Source organism: Rattus rattus, chromosome 2 (genome assembly GCF_011064425.1).
Source record: "Rattus rattus isolate New Zealand chromosome 2, Rrattus_CSIRO_v1, whole genome shotgun sequence".
In the NCBI taxonomy this organism is placed as follows: Eukaryota; Metazoa; Chordata; class Mammalia; order Rodentia; family Muridae; genus Rattus; species Rattus rattus.
The window spans coordinates 18673293-18692717 of NC_046155.1; the positions used below are offsets into that span (position 1 = coordinate 18673293).

Genomic DNA, 19425 nt, shown 5'->3' on the forward strand with positions numbered 1-19425 from the left:
TTATGAATATCATAAATGAATCTTTGGGACCTGCTTACTTTCCATTCTATAAGTCATATTTTTAACTGTAGGAAACGTAATATACATTATTTAATGTTTAAGTAAACATATAATTATGACTGTGGATGGTATGATAAAGACCCAAAGTCATGTTTCCAGCACTCATAGGAGATAGATTGGGAACCCAGCTTTTATGGTTCAAGTAGTGACACTTTTTTTTTTCTTGAGACAGGGTTTCTCTGTGTAGTCCTGGCTGTCCTGGAACTAGGACCAGGCTGGCCTGGAACTCAGATATCTGTCTGCCTCTGCCTCCAAAGGGCAGGGATTAAGGGTGTGAACCACCCCCACCCTCACCTGATTAAGTAGTGATACTCCTAGCCATTGTCTTATGAGGCCAGGCCAGGCCTAGTCTGTCCCTCTCTCTGTCTTTGTCTGTCCCTCTCTCTTCCTCCTTCCTCCCCTCCTTCCCTCTCTCCCTCTTTCTCACTCTCTCCCCTCCCTCCCTCTCTCTGCCTGAGGACCTCCAAAGCCGTGCATCCTGCTGTGCTCTCTGCCCTGATGATAATGGGCTAAGCCTCTGAAACTGTAAACAAGGCTCCCACTTAAATGCTTTCTTTCCTAAGAGTTGCCTTGGTCATGGTGTCCCTTCCCAGCAATAGAACGGTGACTAAGAAATGCAGCTTCAAAAGCCTACCTTTCAATTACACCAGCACCATCCTTAGCTGCCCATTTTGTACAGTATTAAAAGCTTCATAGTTAAAATCTAAGAACTCCTAGATATACTTTGTTTTTTTTTTTTTAGCTTGTATAGTCTTTTTTTGTTGTTAAAGATTTACTTATTAAATTTATGTATGTGAGCACACTGTAGCTGTCCTCAGACCAGAAGAAGGCATCAGATCCCATTACAGATGGTAGTGAGCCACCATGTAGTTGCTGGGATTTGAACTCAGGACCTCTGGAGGAGCAGCCAGTGCTCTTAACCAGTGAGCCATCTCTCCAGTCCCTGCCTTCGATTTATATTCTGTGCTCATCATTGTAATATCAATAATTTCCTGAAAGGAAATTTAACATTTATATACAATTGCACTGGCTGGTTTTGTGTGTCAACTTGACACAAGCTGGAGTTATCACAGAGAAAGGAGCCTCCCTTGAGGAAATGCCTCCACGAGATCCAGCTGTAAGACATTTTCTCAATTAGTGATCAAGGTTGGGGGAGGGCCCAGCCCATTGTGGGTGGTGCCATCTCTGGGCTGGTGTCCTGGGTTCTATAAGAAAGCAGGCTGAGCAAACCGGGAGAAGCAGGCAGTAAATAACATCCCTCCATGGCCTCTGCATGAGTTCCTGCTTCCTGACCTGCTTGAGTGTCAGTCCTGACTTCCTTTGGTGATGAACAGCAATGTGGAAGTGTAAGCTGAATAAATCCTTTTCTCCCCAACTTGCTTCTTGGTCAGGATGTTTGTGCAGGAATAAAACCCTAAGACAAGGATTACCTCCGATTATTGTTACTGCACATGGTAAGTCACAAATCCCATGAAGAAGTAGTGTTTATTTGGTGCAGTTGACAAGCACGATTCACTCCATATTCAGAGGGACTTGGAAGTTAGAAGAGTAACTAACTGCTGAAGCCATCAATCGTGATGACGTGTACTATCTGAAAAGTACCTTTCTCAATGAAGTGCAGAGAGGCAAGTAGAAATCGCATAGAACCGAGGAAGAAAACCCGTGTTCACACTTAACCTTGGAGCTGGAGCACACTTGTGCTGTTTATCTCTCCGAGCCTAAGGAAACTGAATTTCACACAAAATTGAGACTCTTCTGTTGTGCCTGACGCAATTGACTCCGAGTAGATATGAAGTATCCTCAGACGCCCCGCACCTGGGGAGTGCGCGCTATTATTAGATCCGTCTTTCAATCCCAAGCCTCTTGACTCCATCCTACAGACCTAAAACTGTTCCCGAGATCAAATAACATGTTACGAAATCATCTGGGAAGGTCTTAAGAGGCCAGGAAAATGCTAAAGCTATTAAACCTTTATTAGACAGGTCTAAACCTGTCATTGTGGCTAGAGGTGAGTCACTTAGATCCCTTAGGGTTTATTACATTGGAATTCTTTCCCCTTCCAAGTTTCCCTTGATATACATTAATCATTTTTCATTCTGTAACAACTGAGTGGGTGTGGTGAATAGTATATTTTCTCTAGGATGTGATAGTATGTGTGAGGCTAATCCTTAGTCTTTGCAAGGGAGTATCCGATCTGTGAGCACTATCCCTCCTTACTACTCAAGGGAAGCTTAAAGTCAGTCATGCTATTCTCTCATGCTGCCACTGCCTTGTACTCTTAGACTGCTCATTCTGGAGAAGATCGTTCAATCTATCCTGCATGATGGGCTGTGTGCCAAAGTAGCAGGGCCATCTGTGTGTCAAGAGCCAGCGCCAGTCCCATCACCTAGAAGACTGCGCCATCTTGACTGTGGGCCCTCCAAACCTAGTCAAGCCTTCACCAGAAGCCAAGATGATGTCCAAACCTACCCAAGCCTTCAAGCATCATCTGAAGCCAAGATGGTGTCTTGGCTTTAATGTAAGGGGTCCTGAAGAAGAATCAACAACTTAGCCACTCCTGGTCCCACCCCAACTCTCAAGATAACTGTGCTTTGGTTGCTAAGCTTTGAGCATGCAGCAAAATAACAACAAAACCGACTCCAGTTTGCTGGCTAAAGCTGCTTTGAATTTCTGCCTCCCCCAGCCAAAGAAATTTTGAAGAGCATCTGAGTAATATTAAAATCATTTGGGATGGGTCTTGGACATCAATCCAGTTTACAAAGCCCTACTGGTGGTGATGGTGTGGAGTCAGTTGTACACCTCTACTTCAGATGGGATGGTAGACATTTACCGTGTAATTATACAAATCAGCTAATAATCTTTCCACAATTCATTACGAGGGTCAGGACACCAGCTTTCAGGGATAAACACCAAGGCAGACTTTTCCCACATTAGGAAAAACTGTGTTTCCCCTTCTATCTCTCTAAGAAAGTCAGCCAAGAAAGATTAGTTTCCATTACCTTGCTGTTAGGTTTCCATCCTGGCTTTATTGTCCTTGTTGCTTGGTAAGGATGTCTCATTGGCCATGGAACAAGTTACAACTACTCCTATCATGCTCTACTGCCCATCACCCTAGCTGCTGACTCGGGCATGCTAATCCTTTGAAGAAGCACCCAGCAGTATTCTTCAAGTGTTTGTGAAAACCCCTTTTTGTGCTGAGGAAACAAAGATGGTAGTGTCATGTTTGGCTTCTGTCTGATCCTCTTCAGCCCATACGCATGGCTTAAAGATAGTGAATGCCCCAAACTGAAACTAGGAAATAAGTCTGCAGAAGGCAGAGCAACACCCTGCCCCCCAAACCCGCTCTTGTCTGCTTCCCAAACAGGCAAGCAGCCTTTTGTAACAGTAACACTATAGCAAACTATTACTGGTTTTTAATTGTATTGTGAGGATCTTGACTGCTAATGGAATCAATGCTCCTAATATTCCAGTTTCTGAGTAATCCTCAGTTCCTGTCTTTTCACACGCAGAAGCTTCCATGGATCCTTTTATTTTTACCTTCGAAGTCTCAGCATATGCCAGCTTTTCCCCTGTCTTCCAGCCGTTGTCCAGGGGACCATCGCTGATCTCATCTCTTGCCTAATCAATACCAACAGCCTCTTAACAAATATTCCTATGGACAGTCTTCTGCCAGGTCAGCCCTAACTGCAAGGTTTTCATTAATATGTTCTAAGTGTGCTGTGCTTCTGGCTTGCTGAGAGGCCTCCTGCACTCACTAGGAAGGCTGTTGCTTCTGCAGTGCAGTTGCTGAAAATGATGCCTTTAGTCTAATATGAGAAGATCTCGGATAAGCCCAAAGTATAGGCATTCCACGAAATAAACTAGTCCTCTTCCAGAGTATCATCTATGAAAGAAACAGAGGGCCCAAGAGCGTCCTAACTGGAGCATACTAAAGAGACAGGACAACTGTATACGATGGCAGACCTGGGCTGGACTCTGGAATGGTGGAATATAATGGGACGATAGCTTGACTGGATATAAGCTCTGTGGCTTAGGTGGGTTCTATTGTATGAGTTTCTCGTTTGGATCTCCATGCCATGGTGATGCACTGTGTGTTAGAATTAGAGGGTACTGGATGAAAACCACCATTGCAGGTTGGAAGTATGTAATGTGTTTCTTGATTTTTATAGGGGATCACAGTTTAGAAAATTTTGAGTTTCAGAAGAGACTTTAGACTTTGAAATTATGTTGGGGCCGTTAAAAATTGTGGGGACACTGGAAATTAGGTTAATTCATTTTGCATCATGAGATAGTCAAGAATTGCTAGGGCCTGGGGGCAAAATGTTGTGATTTGAATGTGAAATGTTTTCTGTAAGCTCCTGTGATTAAGAATTTTGCTCCCCCTCCCCCATGGTGGTGCTGTTTCCGGAAGGAACCGCAGGTGGAGCCCTGCTAGAGGAAGTAGATCACTGGAGGCGGGCCTTTACGTTTTATAACCAGGCCTCACTTCCTATTCACTCTCTGCTTCCTGGCCGCTCAGACAGTCTGTCTGCCTCCTGCTCCTGCTGCTGTGATGAACTGGAGCCATAAGCCAGAATAACCCAGGGCCACAAAAGAAAGGAGGGAATGGGCGAAAGTCAGGAAAACCCAGTGCTACTTACTGTTTTCACGTCTGCAATGACTTCAAAGTGTGGATGGGAAAAAAGCAGAAGAAAGCCAGGCAATTGTGGCACATGCCTTTAATCTCAGCCTTGGGAAGCAGAGCCAGGCAATCTCTGTGAGTCTTACCTGATACACAGAGTGAGTTCCAGGACAACAAGGACTACGAAGAAGGAGGGGGGGAGGGGGAGGGAGAGGGGAAGGGGAGGGGGGGGGGGAGGGAGAAAGGAGAGGAGGAGGAGGAGGAGGAGGAGGAGGAGGAGGAGGAGGAGGAGGAGGAGGAGGAGGAGGAGGAGGAGGAGGAGGAGAAGGAAGAAGAAGAAGAAGAAGAAGAAGAAGAAGAAGAAGAAGAAGAAGAAGAAGAAGAAGAAGAAGAAGAAGAAACAAAACAACAATAATAACAAAATTTCCAAAAAAGAAAGGAAGGAAGGAAAGAAGGAAGGGAAGGAGAGAGGAAGGAAGGAGAAAACACATACAATTGCCTCAGATGCTAATCATGGGTATTCACTTAGTGTCAAGGTAAAGGGAGAGAAGGGAGGAGAAAGAAACAGAATTAATGCCTGGCAGCTGCTGTGAGATGAGATGTGGGTTTACAATACTCCCGTCAGCCCCCAATACACACATCAGATCAGTAGCTTGAAGCTCTGAGGTAAGGTTTGCTCAGAAAACGTTCTCTGTTGCTCAGCTGGGAGAATAGTGATACGTTCCAACCCATAGGAAGACAGCTGGTTTACTGCTGTCACACAAATGGCTTAATAATTTCCATCTGTGCCTCCTTCAGCGGCAGGAATCCTGGTTTCCTAATATGAAGAAGAATCTGTCCCTCTGATGCGGTAGCCTCAGAAAGTAAATGAGATGAGAATGACTCCGCCCAGTGCTACCCTCCCTGTACAGTGCATACCTCCCCGCCTTCTTTCTATTTCTCCTTGTCCATATCCTATAATCCCAATTGGTAAGATTAGGCATACTTGCTTCTCTTTGTTTCTTTGTTTTGAGACCACATCTCATGAGTACCCAGATGGAGTCTGGATACTAGTTTCTTGTAGGACTATAAAGACCCACTTTCCTCCATATGATCATTTCCTAGGGGCCTAACCCAGTCCCACAGTATATTCTTCTTATTTTAAGACGGATTATGACATCCTCAGCCTAGAGCCCACGACTAGAATGAAGAACTATTTGCAAAACCAGCTAGCTGCAAGTCAAAACGCACAGCCTTCTACGGAAGGCACGCGTGAGCTGCCTATGGCCGCTGTAGTCCCTGCTCTGGGTTCTGCACTCAGAACGGGGGTGGGGGGTATGGGGGGGCATGATGGCCACTCCTAATGTTTTCTAACTGTGCCTCTTTAACATTCAAAAGCAGGTCTTTGTTGTTGATGTTTTTCTGTTTTTATTATTATGTTTTCTCAAGACACTACTTTGTTTCAGTTTTCAGGGGGCCTTGGATTCACCATCCTCTCTTCTCAGCCTCCTGAAAAGCGGGGCAGTACGCACAACCATACCTGGTTCCTCAGGGTTCAGAGAGGAACAGCAATCCTATTGGGGCATTGAGCTAAAGGCCATTCGTGCTATATTCTGGCAAAGAATCTGACCCCATTCCACACGCCCTGAAATTCTGAGTGAAGCAGAAGTGAAAACAAGGAACACCGCCAACAGCATCACCACCAACAACAACAGGGTAGGTTGTCTCTCAGAGAAGAATAACACCCAGGGTGTAGTATGCTAATTGTCTTGAAAGAAAACAATTCAGAATAGTCTCTTTGAGCTTTACCTGAGATGTTTGTTTTCACCCAGGCTGGAGAACATGTGGCTTCTCTTTGGTTCCTGGCTTTAGATTTGTTATGTACAGGTTTAAATACATATAGCCTGTTGACCTTGTATGTTTTTGTGTGTGCATACATAGATACCTATACGTAGATGAACACCTGTCTATGCATGTGAATACTAGGCTGTATGGTAAGTGTGTGTTTGGCTTTCTAAGAAACTGCTAGAGTCATTGCTGAACACTTCTCCATATGGCCTTAGACAGACCTAGATCCCACCCCTGTCTTACTTGTATTCCTTTCAGAAAAAAACATTTTATGTGTATCTTTGCCAGAAGAGGGCATTGGATCCCCAGGGTAACTGCAGTTACCGACAGTTGTAAGCCACCATGTGGGTTCTGGGAACTGAACTCAGGTCTGCAGCAAGAGCTGAAAATGTTCTTACCTACAGAGCCATCTCTCCAGCATTCACCTTTGGGTTTTATGAATAATGCAACTGCTGGGAACTCACATTCTGAAGTAAGCCTGGTCTCTCTGTTCCTGCTCCCTATCAAACAAGATGATGTTCAGTAGCTTAGCCCAGCGTGTGGCCCAGGACATAAAACCGAGGGTGGTCCGCTTTCCATGGTCCTCAGCTCTGATGTACATGACACATGCACAGATGGGACTGCAGCTGCCCTGGACAGCCACCCTGAGCATTGGCAGGACCTGCTCATCATGAATTCCAGGCTTCCACTGACCCTCGCTGCCCATCTGTACATAATGAATCGGCTTCATGCAGCCAAGCGATGAGAGTTTTCTGTCTCAGTAGATGCAGGATTTGGAAATCGCACTTCCCACCCCTCTGTACCCTCCCAGAGCAGGAGGACTGTCACTTCACGTTATCATCAACCCCTTCAATGCTTACTTAGCAGCTCTGTAGACTAACTGGAAAGCCTAGGACTGTGCTTTGTAGCTATTCCTGGGCATGTCCTCCTGACGACGACAGTCCATAGCCCTCAGCCCCCATGGTTTCGTGTTTTGGGAAGATTCTCCTGAGGGAAACTTATTGCCAAAAGGTTAGGTCGAGGAAGTCTTGAGGAAAATATTTTTAAAGTAAGTTTAAAAAGTGTATTCTAAAAGGCTCTGGAAAGAGACAAGAACACACATTTCCTGGGATCACAGGCCCAGCCTGTCCTACTGGACCTCACTCATTTATCCCAGTGACACTGTAAGAAAGATATCGTGTCCAGGCTACAAATAACTCAAGTGAAAGAACCTTCCAAACAAGTTGTAGAATTATGAAATGGCAACATGAGGAACTCCCAGTGGTCTTCACCTCAGAAGGGTCAAGAACAGGAGACAATCAACACGTTCATGAAAGAGGCAGAAAGAAAGGGAACAGAAGAAGAATGTCGCCCTTGTGGTTCCTGTGTCCAGGGCAGGAAAACTCATTCATCTGACTCTGTTTCTTTACTTGTTAAAGGAAATAAAGAATTGAGGCAATAGAATAGGGGGAAACCATTTGAAAACCTTTAATTGGTGTTAGATTACATTATAAGCTAATCTAAGCACAGGCAGAGTCCGTAGGAGGACTGACAAATAAATGTAGGTGTGCATCTGGGGTGGGTAGGACAGTGCTAGGGACTTGCTGTTATGGCCCCATGCTAACCATAGGTTTCCTTGTGTGCAAATAACTGCTGTGTTCACACTTGAACACCTTAACAACGCTGATCCTTAAATGCTGCATTAACAGAGTGTAGCAGTTCTTTCCGTAAGAAATTTCAACATGTTTACTATATTCCCAGGGATGTTAAAAACTGCGTGAGTGAATGTCATTATACATGGCATTCTGAACTGTGTCAACTATGCCATTCTGGCTTATGCATGTTATGGTATTTGTATGTGTGTGTAAGCAGAACTGGTAATAGCTAAAATAAGAAGGATTTACATGAATTTCCAAACATCTGTGTTTAAGAAAAATGGGAATTTGATAAAAAAAAATCTATAAGAACAGAAAAGTAGAGTGGATTGTGTCTGGATATGAAGTATAGGTGGTTAGGAACAAGGATAAAGAAATTATATTTGTATTCCTTTGCTTTCTTCATTAGATGTTTGAGCCATGTTGGGTTTGTGAGCTTTAAGAAATACACTGAAGGAAAGGTGTGGTATACAAGTCTTTAATCCCAGCGCTTAGGAGACAGAAGCAGGCGGATCTCTGAGACCTTTTGTTTGTTTTAGTTTGGTTTTTGTTTGGTTTTTTGAGACAGGATTTCTCTGTGTAGTCTTGACTGTCCTGGAACTAGCTCTGTTGACTATGCTGGCCTTGGATGTACAGAAATCTGCCTGCCTCTGCCTCCCGAGAATGCTGAGATTAAAAGTGAAAGCCATTACCATCCAGCGGGATTTCTGAGTTTTAGGCCAGCCAGGACTATATTGTAAGACTCTTGTCACACACACACACACACACACACACACACACACACACACACACACACACACACACACAGAGAGAGAGAGAGAGAGAGAGAGAGAGAGAGAGAGAGAGAGAGAGAGAGAGAGAGAATACGAAATACATCCCTAATTCCTCTGTTGCCACAGAGTGTTACAAGTCTCAGATTTATGAGTGCATCTGTATCCACATTGAGCAGATTCCTGGGACATGCTATCCACTTTAATGACAATCTACCAAGCAACGGGGTCATTTGTTGAGGAGACCTTATTCACTTTATTTGGGGAGACAGGCACTGGAAAGAAGCAAGGGCTTAGAGCAGTGTTTGTAGATCTGGAACCCAGTCACTGATGAAGTTCATGCTAATGCCTATTGCCTATTCTTCTGTTGTGGGGTGTCCACCAGAGAAGAGTGCTCAGACATGGGCTTAAGCCAATAGAAAGCTCGATTAGCTGGCCATTGACTACATTGGGTGTTCTGGATTCCAGTGTAGCTAGTGAGGATGACCTTTATATACAAAAACTTTGTTCTGGGTTGACACACTAAAGTTAGCAAGAACAATTAGTCAGAAGCAGAACTCCAGAAGCTAAAAAGCACGGTTAGTACATTTAGGGACTTCCCCAGAGCTATGAACTTTGATGGATTCACATGATGTTGTCTATGTGCTGAGTTTTACAGCCTTAATAGTATTCCATCATAGAGTCAGTTGTGCTAAGGTCTCGGGACCTTCTACGATCTGGGGGCTCTGTTACATTTTTACCTCGAGTAGCTCATCACAGGCGAAGAAGATGCTGCCAGCAACTGTTCTCATTGCCATGACCCCATGAACAAGGAGGTCAATGACGTCATTGTGGAGAGAATTAGCAAGATGACCCGACCAGCTCACAAACCTTCAGTGCTTGCGTCTCAGTTTTCTGAAGATTTGATTGGAAACACTGATTCTGCTTCATCTCTCTGCTGATGGAAAGATTCTTTCCTAATTTTGGCAACTTGGACTTTTCCATTGGTCACCCCACCCCTCTTCCCTGGAGCACTCTAATTGTGCCTTCATGGGTGCTTAAAGGGAATCCACTTAGAAAACAAGTTTAAAAGGTCAACGTAAGACCTTCCCTTTTTGCGTTTCTAAAGTTAAAACATACAAAATCAACTCATAGAAACCCACTTTTACTTTCTCTGGTCCTTCCCTTCTAGCCTCAGAGCCCGCCCTACTCCAACCGGCCAGTCAATTTCTTGGCCCCGCCCCCAGTAAGGAACTCCTCCTCCAGCTGGCCCTAAGCCCCGCCCTCTAAGCGTATTCGTTCGTCAGCGCGTCGTAGCGGAAGCCGGGCAGCGAATGAGCGCCGGCCGCTGCGACTTTAGCCTCGTTGTCGGCGCGTGCGCGGGTCCCGAAACCCTGGCGGAGCGCAGCGCGAATGGAGGCCTGAGGGCGGCGGGGGCGGGGCGTGCCGCGAGCGGGGGCCTTGGCCGCGGCGGGCGCCGTCTAGAGGAGGCCCGGCCGTCCGCCACCACGCACCCGGGAGCGGTGAAGCGCAGGCGGGTCACGCCGTGGGCCGCGGCGGCGATGCAGCGACGACGGCGCGCTCCGCCCGCGTCTCAGCCGGCCCAGGACAGCGGGCACAGCGAGGAGGTGGAGGTGCAGTTCTCCGCCGGGCGTTTGGGCTCGGCCGCCCCTGCCGGGCCCCCCGTGCGCGGCACCGCCGAGGACGAGGAGCGGCTGGAGCGCGAGCACTTCTGGAAGGTCATCAACGCGTTCCGCTACTACGGGTAAGGCGCGCCCTCCGCCCGCCGCAGTCTCCGGGCCCTACTCGTGGCTGGTTCGGGGAACCCACGGTCACCTGCGCGCGGTCCTAAGGGACTGCTTCCCACTTCACCCGAAGCCGCCGGAACGAGCGTGCACTTTTGTAGAGAACTGAACGGTGCTGCTGAGTGGTTCTGACCGGATGGTGGAGGGTAGAAGTGATCACGGAATTCCAAAATGAGCAGCTTGGTAAGGAAAAGAGAGCAGGCACCGGAGCCGGCTTTATGTTCTTGTAGTCTGCGAGTAAGTATGGAATTCCTTTCGTGTGGGTCAGGCATGGTTGTAGGACCCCCTTCAGTGTGCTCTCCATTCGTAATACAGCTTCCTAACTTCAACATTTGTCTAGATAGGTGTTCAGATAGCCTAATCAAAATGCCTAAGTGCAGATCTGATAGGGTCTTCATGCACCTGGGGTTTTAGGCAAGAATAGTACATTTATTTCCGTAAGTGATACATTCCATTATGTTCTGAACCTGTAGTTAGAACCGGAGAGCGGGACATGACCCCTTGTGCAGATCAAAACCAACCTAGAGGGTACCCTGGTGCTATTTGTATTACAGTTGTTTTATATATGTAACTCTTTTGCCCAGGTCTGACCCCCATCAAGGGCAGGGACAAGCCTTACTTTTATGGCACTGCGTTTGGTAATACGGTTGAAACTCTATTTTTAACAAATAAACATAGTAGCAAAAAGGACACTTCCTTACAGCCCTATTCAGTTTTGGCTAGTGGTTATATTACTTTGTTACTATTTTGAATTGAATTATTTAGGATCTGATGGTTACAGAGTGGCAGGTATGGCAGGTGCGAGGAACCCAAGGCCTCAAGCTTTCTAGTTCTAGACTCAAAGAGTGTTCCTCGGATCAAAGACTTAGAGGAAATAATTTCCTAATTGAACTCAGAGGTAGAGGGTATTTTCTGATAGTGCCACATTTTGCTATTGAAACAGCATTCTGGGAAACACTTTGGCATATAATAGGCTCAGTTAAACATATGTAATTATATTTAGTTTTAATATAGTGGAGCCCAAGGATCCGTGTTTATTATTAGATGTTGGGTGGGCCTAGGGGAGAGGACCTTTGACCTGGTCTCGAGTGCTACAGTATAGAAAAGGCTGCAGTGTGTATTTTCTAGTTGCGACATGGTTCCCAGTGCTTTATCTCTCTCTACCAGTTGAATGGGAGATTGGGGGACTTTTCATTAAAACTTCTCTTTACCTGTGAGAAACACTCCGAACCTCTGGAAGAGTAGTGTAGCATACATGGCAAGCATTATGTGGCTTTCCAGCATTTTTGATAGTCTGACTTTGAAGTGTCTGTACTGCAGTCAGTAGTCACGTTTGGATAGGTTTAAACATAAATTAGAATTGAGCTGTGCAGTCTCCTAGCACATTTCAAGTGCTCTCCACCTGTTGCTATATTGGAGTGCTGCATTGGAGTATGTGGACAGAAATCTTTTCATTATCAGATGAAAGTCTGACAGTCCTGTTCTGGACTCCTAGCACCTTTTAGAGGGCTTACTTTTACCACTAAATGTTACAGAGAACAGAAAACTTGGATTAAAGGTCATAGGGAAAGAAATATCTTTAGGCTCCTGAGAGTACCAAAGACATTCTTTAAAAGCAGGGTACCATATCCAAGTTCCTTTGGTTAGCCAAGAATAAAGTTCTTGGCCAGTGAAGTCTTTACAGCTGTTCATCTCCATACACATCAGCATAATATAAACAAAGGGGTTTGGATGGCTGCTCTACAGGGAGGCTACAAATGATGGAACAGCTAGTAAGCTGTAGCTTATGTTAGTTGCTGTGATAGTACAGTTAGCTCCAATTGTAAGAAACTATGCTTTCAGCTCTGGTGAAATGCACACACACACCCCTCCCCAGTCTTTTGTTAGTTTGTTTTCTTCTCTAACTTTGTGTGTGTGGTTTTAGAGTTTGCACGTAAGCATGTACTGTACCACACTCTGCCCAAACCCTTCCAGAATTTCCCAGTGTGTCTTGTTTCTGGCGCTTTGAAGACCACTAGGTCACTGCTGGTTAAGGAATGTGCTTCCTTCCCTCCAGCTACCAACCTATCAGTTTTATCAGTAAATACAGGTTAACCTGCTCAACTCCCGCTGCCAGGATGGTACCTGCTCTCTTTGAACAAGAGGAAAGGCATGCCTAGCTTACTTTTTCGTTCTTGTTGAAAGGTGGAGATTTGAAAATGATAAAGAATGAAGTTGTACCCAGAAGGATTACTAGTAGGGCAGGGGGAGATTGGGAGACCTTAGGTGAAAGTCCATGGAGTTAGAGGCAGTATATGACACCACATGGTAGAGGACTTGGGCCTCCTTCCGGTTTTTTCTAAAGCCACAGTCCCAACAGGTCAGGGTGCTGCCTTTCAGGTACCATTTAACTTTAATTATTTCACAAAAGTCCTACCTTCAAATACCATTGCTGGTCTTACATTTCTGTCTACTTTATACCTCACAATAAGGATTAAATTTTAATGTGCATTTTTGTGGCCACTTTCAAACCATAGCAAATACAGACTGTGAATGCAAAAAACTGCACTACTCAATGCCCTGTAGTTAGGAAATATCTTAGTAAATTTTGGTTGCATAAAGTAGAATGTTAATGATCATTTTATTCATTTTTTTTGAGAGCATTTATCCAATCTGACAAAAATTCTTCTGATAAGGATAAGGAATTATAAATGTTTCTCAGACTGGTGTATCTTAAATCTTAGCTAAAAGTCAGATTCCACCTCAGCAGGACATAGGTGTGACCTGGTGTATATTGCTAACCATCTCCAAGAGGTCTGCTACGATGTGTACCTCATGAGTAGCTGTTACATAAAGGCAACTCAGACACAGAAAGGCCTGCTGTGTTATGTCTGCAGTCTAAACGGTCATAAGAACAGAATGGTAATTAGCCAACGGGTAGGAGTGCAGGGGTGAAACCCTGTGGGTATGCGTCGGTCAGAGGATCCAGTGTTTGACTGAAGACACTGATACGAATGTGAACTGATGGGTTAACTAACTTGCTTTGATCGTCCCTCTTTATATATATAAAGTATAGCTTTATGTCCCATAAATACATGTAACCAGAATTGGTACATTCAGTCATGAATCAGTTTGTCTTAAACAGCTACAAGGTGGGTAATATATAAAAGGGTAGAAGTAGTTCTGTATAGAAGGGGGATTGTTATGGCCCTTCCCCTGAGTACTCTTACTTTTCTACATGTGTTTGTATTTTCACTGTCAATGTGTTAATATGTAAGAAGTAGGTACGCCTGCTAAATTTTGAATGCTATATTAGTCAGACTCTGTCACTGTGATAAACCCCAATGTAAATAACTCAAGGGGAGGGCAAATGGATTTTGACTCATAGTTTCAGAGGTTTTAGTCTGCTGGGAGGAAAGATGCCTGAGCAGACAGCTGATCTCCTGGCAACCGGCAAGCTGAAAGAGAATAAGGCTCTGGCCAGGATGCCCAGAAGTATGTGTCTTCATCTATTCCTCACCCCATCCCCACATGCCCCATGACCTATCCCCTCCCGCCACCTCCTAGGGTTTCTAGAGCCTCCCTAGAAAGTACCACCATCTAGGAAAGAACTTCATATCTAAATCATAACAAGGACCAACTATGTTTACTAAGTGTTCCGAATCTAGTGAAGGTTGATGGCACGAACGAAGGAGTATAGTGCCTACCTGGTGGGTTTTGTGGAGATTTGTTCCAGCCAGTCTCTGTTATGTACCTGCTAGGCATTTATTAAATTTCAGAAAATGATATTTCCATGATCATTATTTTTACTTTGTTTTATCAAGACACTTTGGGGTGTAAGAGTGATCACATAGTAGTAAGTAACAAGCTAGGTTATAGTATTTCTGACTTGAGAACTGTTCTACTATCTCCAGTGTAAAAAGGGAGTGTCTGTAAAACCCCTGCCTCGGTGGCCTCTTAACATCATCCTGGGGCCTCCCTCCCACAGTGCCACACATGCTTTTAGAAACAGGACTGTGACATGTATGTATAGCACGAGCTTCTGTGCTTCATTACTCTTCACAGAAAGTATTTGCATTTTCATTTTAAAGAAGTATTTGCTTTATTTGTGTATAGAGAACATAAAGAACGCTGCAGGGAATTCCTGTAAGCCACCCCCAGTTTCCATAGTCTGTCTGCACATGCCTGCATATACACATACTGACATACATGCATACTCAAGTGTGTACACACATGCTCACATGCTCGCTTACATACGTATGTACACACACACACACGTGCACACACACACACACACACACACACACACACACACACGAGTCTCAATTCCTTTTCCCCAGAGAGGATATTCCTTTCCTCAAACACTGGCTTGGTTCTTAAACAATGTGTTGTTTAATGCTATATAAAATGAAGTTGTATATCATGTGTTCTTTATTGTGCTGTTTTTTTAACAAGTATTTATGTTCTTGGTTTTTATCTTGTAGAGTCATAGCAGTGCTTTGTTTATTTCTCTGTATTCCCCAGTATAATTTCTTCATCACGATCACAGATAATGGGCTTTCTGTTGTTTGTGGGGAATGCTTGTTATTTGACAGTGCTGTGGTGAAGGCAGCTTGTGTTTCTTGAATATGTGTAGGAGTATCATTTCTAGATCACAGAGCAGATAAACATTAAGATTTATTAAGGATGCAGTTACTTTGCAAAGTGTTTGTATTCATTTCTGGATTCACCATTAGTGTGTAAATGTTCTTATTTTCCCACAATTCACCAACATTTGACCTAGTTGGATCTATAGGTTTTTGCCAATTTGGTCTATATAAAATGACATTTGGCTTTTTAAAATGAAGCTCTTCTTTTTGCTTCATAAATAAGCAATCTTCAAAATAACCATTCAACATAGAAAACCTTTGGCATGCAAATCGTAAATAGTATATTTGAAACCCTATAGAATTTTAATTTGCTTAATACTTTTGTCGTATATAATTTATATTTTTCAAAATTCAACTTGGCTGGTTTTTAGTTTCAAAACATACTCTATAGTCTATATTTTTACTGTTTTGATTCTGGGGATTAAATCTAGGCTGTTTTAACTTTTACAGTAGCATGTTACTATTCGATGATGTAACCAAGCCATCGTCCAGGCATAACCAGACTTCCTTCAAGAGTCAAGGGTAGCGATACGGGTGGTGTCCAGCATAACTAGGCAGTAACAGTTATGTAAGCTGACAGTTTTAAAACGAGGTTGGCTTCTGGAGAGAGAATTCTTTTTGCCAATTAAAATAAAACACCTTTTCTGTTTTAGCACCAGTATGCACGAACGAGTGAACAGAACAGAAAGACAGTTTCGATCACTTCCAGATAATCAGCAGAAACTGCTTCCTCAGTTTCCTCTTCACTTGGACAAGATCCGGAAATGCGTTGACCATAATCAGGAAATACTGCTGACCATTGTGAATGATTGCATACATATGTTTGAAAATAAAGAATATGGAGAAGATGTATGTGAAATCGGTTCTCTCTCTTAATTTTAGGCTTACAGTCCTCGTGTCCAGCTCTTGCTCAGGTCATCCACTCTACTGAGAGGATGGATGTCGTCCTATGAAGCTGGGAGATCGCTGTTTTGCTTTTGCTTTTGTTTTTGTACCTAGATAACAGTTGATACTCTCACATGGGGTTTTGGATATACTATTATATAGGGGACTTAAATTCTTTTTTTTTTTTTTTTTTTTTTTTTAAAAGACATATCTATTTATTTTATGTATATGTATGAGTACACTGTAAATTCAGACACACCAGAAGAGGGCATCAGATCCCATTACAGATGGTTGTGAGCCACCATGTGGTTGCTGGGATTTGAACTCAGGACCTCTGGAAGAGCAGTCAGTGCTCCTAACCACTGAGCCATCTCTCCAGCCCCCTGGGGACTTAAATTCCTAAAAGACTTTACTAGCTATATTAGTTAATTTCTTCCCCAGTTTCTTTTTCAGTAACTTATATTTGTTAATATTCATCTTTTACTTTAAAAATTTTTGTTTTTCACCTAAATCTCAAGTGACTAGTATAGTAGAAACTGAAAACTCTTTGTGTCCACATGGTAGATGGATTTTTGACTAGTCCCATGTGAGCCATTCATGCTACCTACCCATCAATGAACTGGAAGAATTTTCTTAACCTCTTTCAGAGGGTGGGGTGTTCTGTCTCCACAGTAGGTCGGTGCTGGTCCTCGCCCCAGTAAGGACAGCTTCACTTTAAGGAATCTTCCTCTATTGAGGCAGAAGTGAGAACACCAAGCTTTCTTTATGTAGGCTCTCAAGCTGTACTTGAACCCCTACTTAGGTGAGAGGCTAATAATTGTCATTGACCCACCTATATCTTAGTATGCTCACTTAACCATATTCAAAATTGACTCTAAGAAAATAATTCTTTTTCCCTCCTTTGAAACAGGCCAATGGAAAGATTATGCCAGCATCTACATTTGACATGGATAAGTTAAAATCTACACTCAAACAGTTTGTAAGAGACTGGAGTGGAACCGGAAAAGCAGAAAGGGATGCCTGCTATAAGCCAATCATTAAAGAGATTATCAAAAATTTTCCAAAAGAGAGATGGTAAATACAACCACTTTTAACCACTTCCTGTAAGATGTATAATCATTTAGCTACAGCATTTCACCCCGTGATTCATTCTCATAGTCGCTCTGTGCCTGTGTGTTTTTATGTATGTGAGTGGTATATTTGTTACTGGATGCTTCGGTTCTGTGAGATTGGAGTTTTTATATTCAGTAACATTTGCCCTAGTAAATATGAGAAATTTGAAACTATTCAAATACGTATTTTATAGTCAACAGTACTCACTGCGTTATAAGTTGCTTTTAGAACAAAATGATAGCAGTAGACTTTATTTTATCTCATTATGAAATGAGGCACCATACTGTGGAGAAGTAACTAACTTTTTAAACACAGTACCTTTGGGCATTTTAAATCTCATCCTCTGCTTTTCAGACTTACATTTGTAAATGAGTGCATAGGGCTACAAAGAACCACTTATTTTGAAATAAAGAGACTGAAATCTTTAAAAGCAAATTTGTGGAGGGCTGGGTAATGCTTATTATAATATGTGAGGGCCTTGTTTGCATCCCTAGCATCTGCCTAAAAAGCCAGGCTCTTTGTAGTCCCAGAGCCAGGGGATTCCGTTCTGTCTCAGAAATAAGGTGGGAAACCATTGAGTTAGACACTCATCACACACATAAACAAAAGGGAGTGATTTATATTTTAATTAAAGCAAATACTATGCTATTACATACTTTTTTTTACATGTATTGCCTGCATTGGAATCTGTTTGAATGGAAAGAAGGCCCCGCCTGCTCTCGCCGAGGAGCCACGTTCAGTTCTCAGCTGAACGTTACCACGAGGCTCCCAGTCACCTGTAAACTTCCAGCTCCAGGGGACCCGGTCTCCTCTCTGGACGCTGTGGGCATCTACACTCACACATGCACATTTCCACTCACAGACACATAAATTATAAGTCTGTACTTAAAATTTAAGGTAGACTTTTTTAAAATAATAAAATAAAATTGACTTTTTTTCTCCATACTCATAAGCCCAGTGAATTTTGTCTCACGCCCTTGGGATCCATAGGTCCCCATGTGCTGAGAACTGATTTTGGGTAAATCCTTTCAGGAATGTTGGTACCTTTGTCTCTTTTTCTCTCTTTTGAACTTTAATTTTGAAGTATTTCAAAATTAGGGTTCTTTATCAACATTCATCAAGCTTTGGCATTTTACAGCATCATTTATATATCATTCCATCTTCTCCTTCCCTCCCTGTTCAGCATGTGGATGTCTGAAACCGCATTAGACATACTGTAAAGCGTTAGAGTCGTCTAGTGTCTGCCCTGGTTTCTTCCTGCTGAATACGTCACAGCTTCAGGTTTCGGGTCTCACTGTGTAGCCATGGGTGGCCTGGAACCTACTGTGTGGGCCAGGCTGACCTGAGCACAGAGGTCCACCTGTCTCCGCCTTCTGAGTCTGGATTTAAAGATGTGCTCCACCACAGAGGCACAGAGCTTATGCTTGAGACTAAATCTCTTCACTTTCGGTTAGCAGATTCAGGAAATTGACCCTTGAACACAGTTATGGAACCTGACGTTATATCACTTTGTGCTGTGACACCCGGGAGATGGTGATCTTTTAACCTTCACAGTTCACAGGTGCTTTCTAATAAAGGGGGCCCTTCTTCGGTCTCCTCCATACAGATTTATTTCAAGGACTTACAGTTCCGATTTTATTCAGTGAATTATAATCTTAAGTTATTATCATTTTGATTTTGTTGTTTAAATTCTTCTACCCTTGGGGATTTCTTTTTGCTGAAAAATATGAGGTATTTGAGACCTACCCGTGTTGTCGACTCCTGTGAGGCTTGGTTATTTCTCCAAGGATTTGATTGCTTGTACTATGAAATGCAGCCTCAGCCTGCAGATAAGCACACTTGGTCTTCGTCGTTACTTTGGGCACTGCACAGACACACACACCCAGACTCAGTGCTGGTCCTGCCTGTACACGGGCTCTGTCCCTAATGTAGGTGCTGAGCTTTATGTTCCTGAGGCAAGGTCTCACTGTAGTCCATGAGCTGACCTTGAACTCAGTCCCCCTGCCAAGGTCGTCCTCCACAGGCTCGGACCGCAGGCCTGAGCTGCCCCTTCTCAGCTCAGCACAGTTTTAGTGCTGTTTTTAAGTTTTTCCCCGGGCTGGA

General features: G+C 43.6%; 1 protein-coding gene across 3 annotated transcripts in view; it reads left to right on the forward strand.

Moving 5' to 3' along the window:
- Nucleotides 1-10224: 10224 nt before the first annotated feature.
- The window catches only part of Carnmt1 (carnosine N-methyltransferase 1), a 29893-nt gene continuing 20692 nt past the window's right edge, over nt 10225-19425 (forward strand). Inside the window, exons 1-3 of one of the 3 annotated variants that reach the window (XM_032891695.1) lie at nt 10225-10656; nt 15978-16173; nt 17120-17283. In XM_032891695.1, coding sequence (XP_032747586.1) covers nt 10226-10656; nt 15978-16173; nt 17120-17283 — 791 coding nt within the window. In that variant the 5' untranslated portion in view covers nt 10225. Of the gene's footprint in view, nt 10657-10700; nt 10934-15977; nt 16174-17119; nt 17284-19425 lie in introns of those variants that run through there. The other 2 variants (XM_032891696.1, XM_032891697.1) reach the window with 2 other exon arrangements.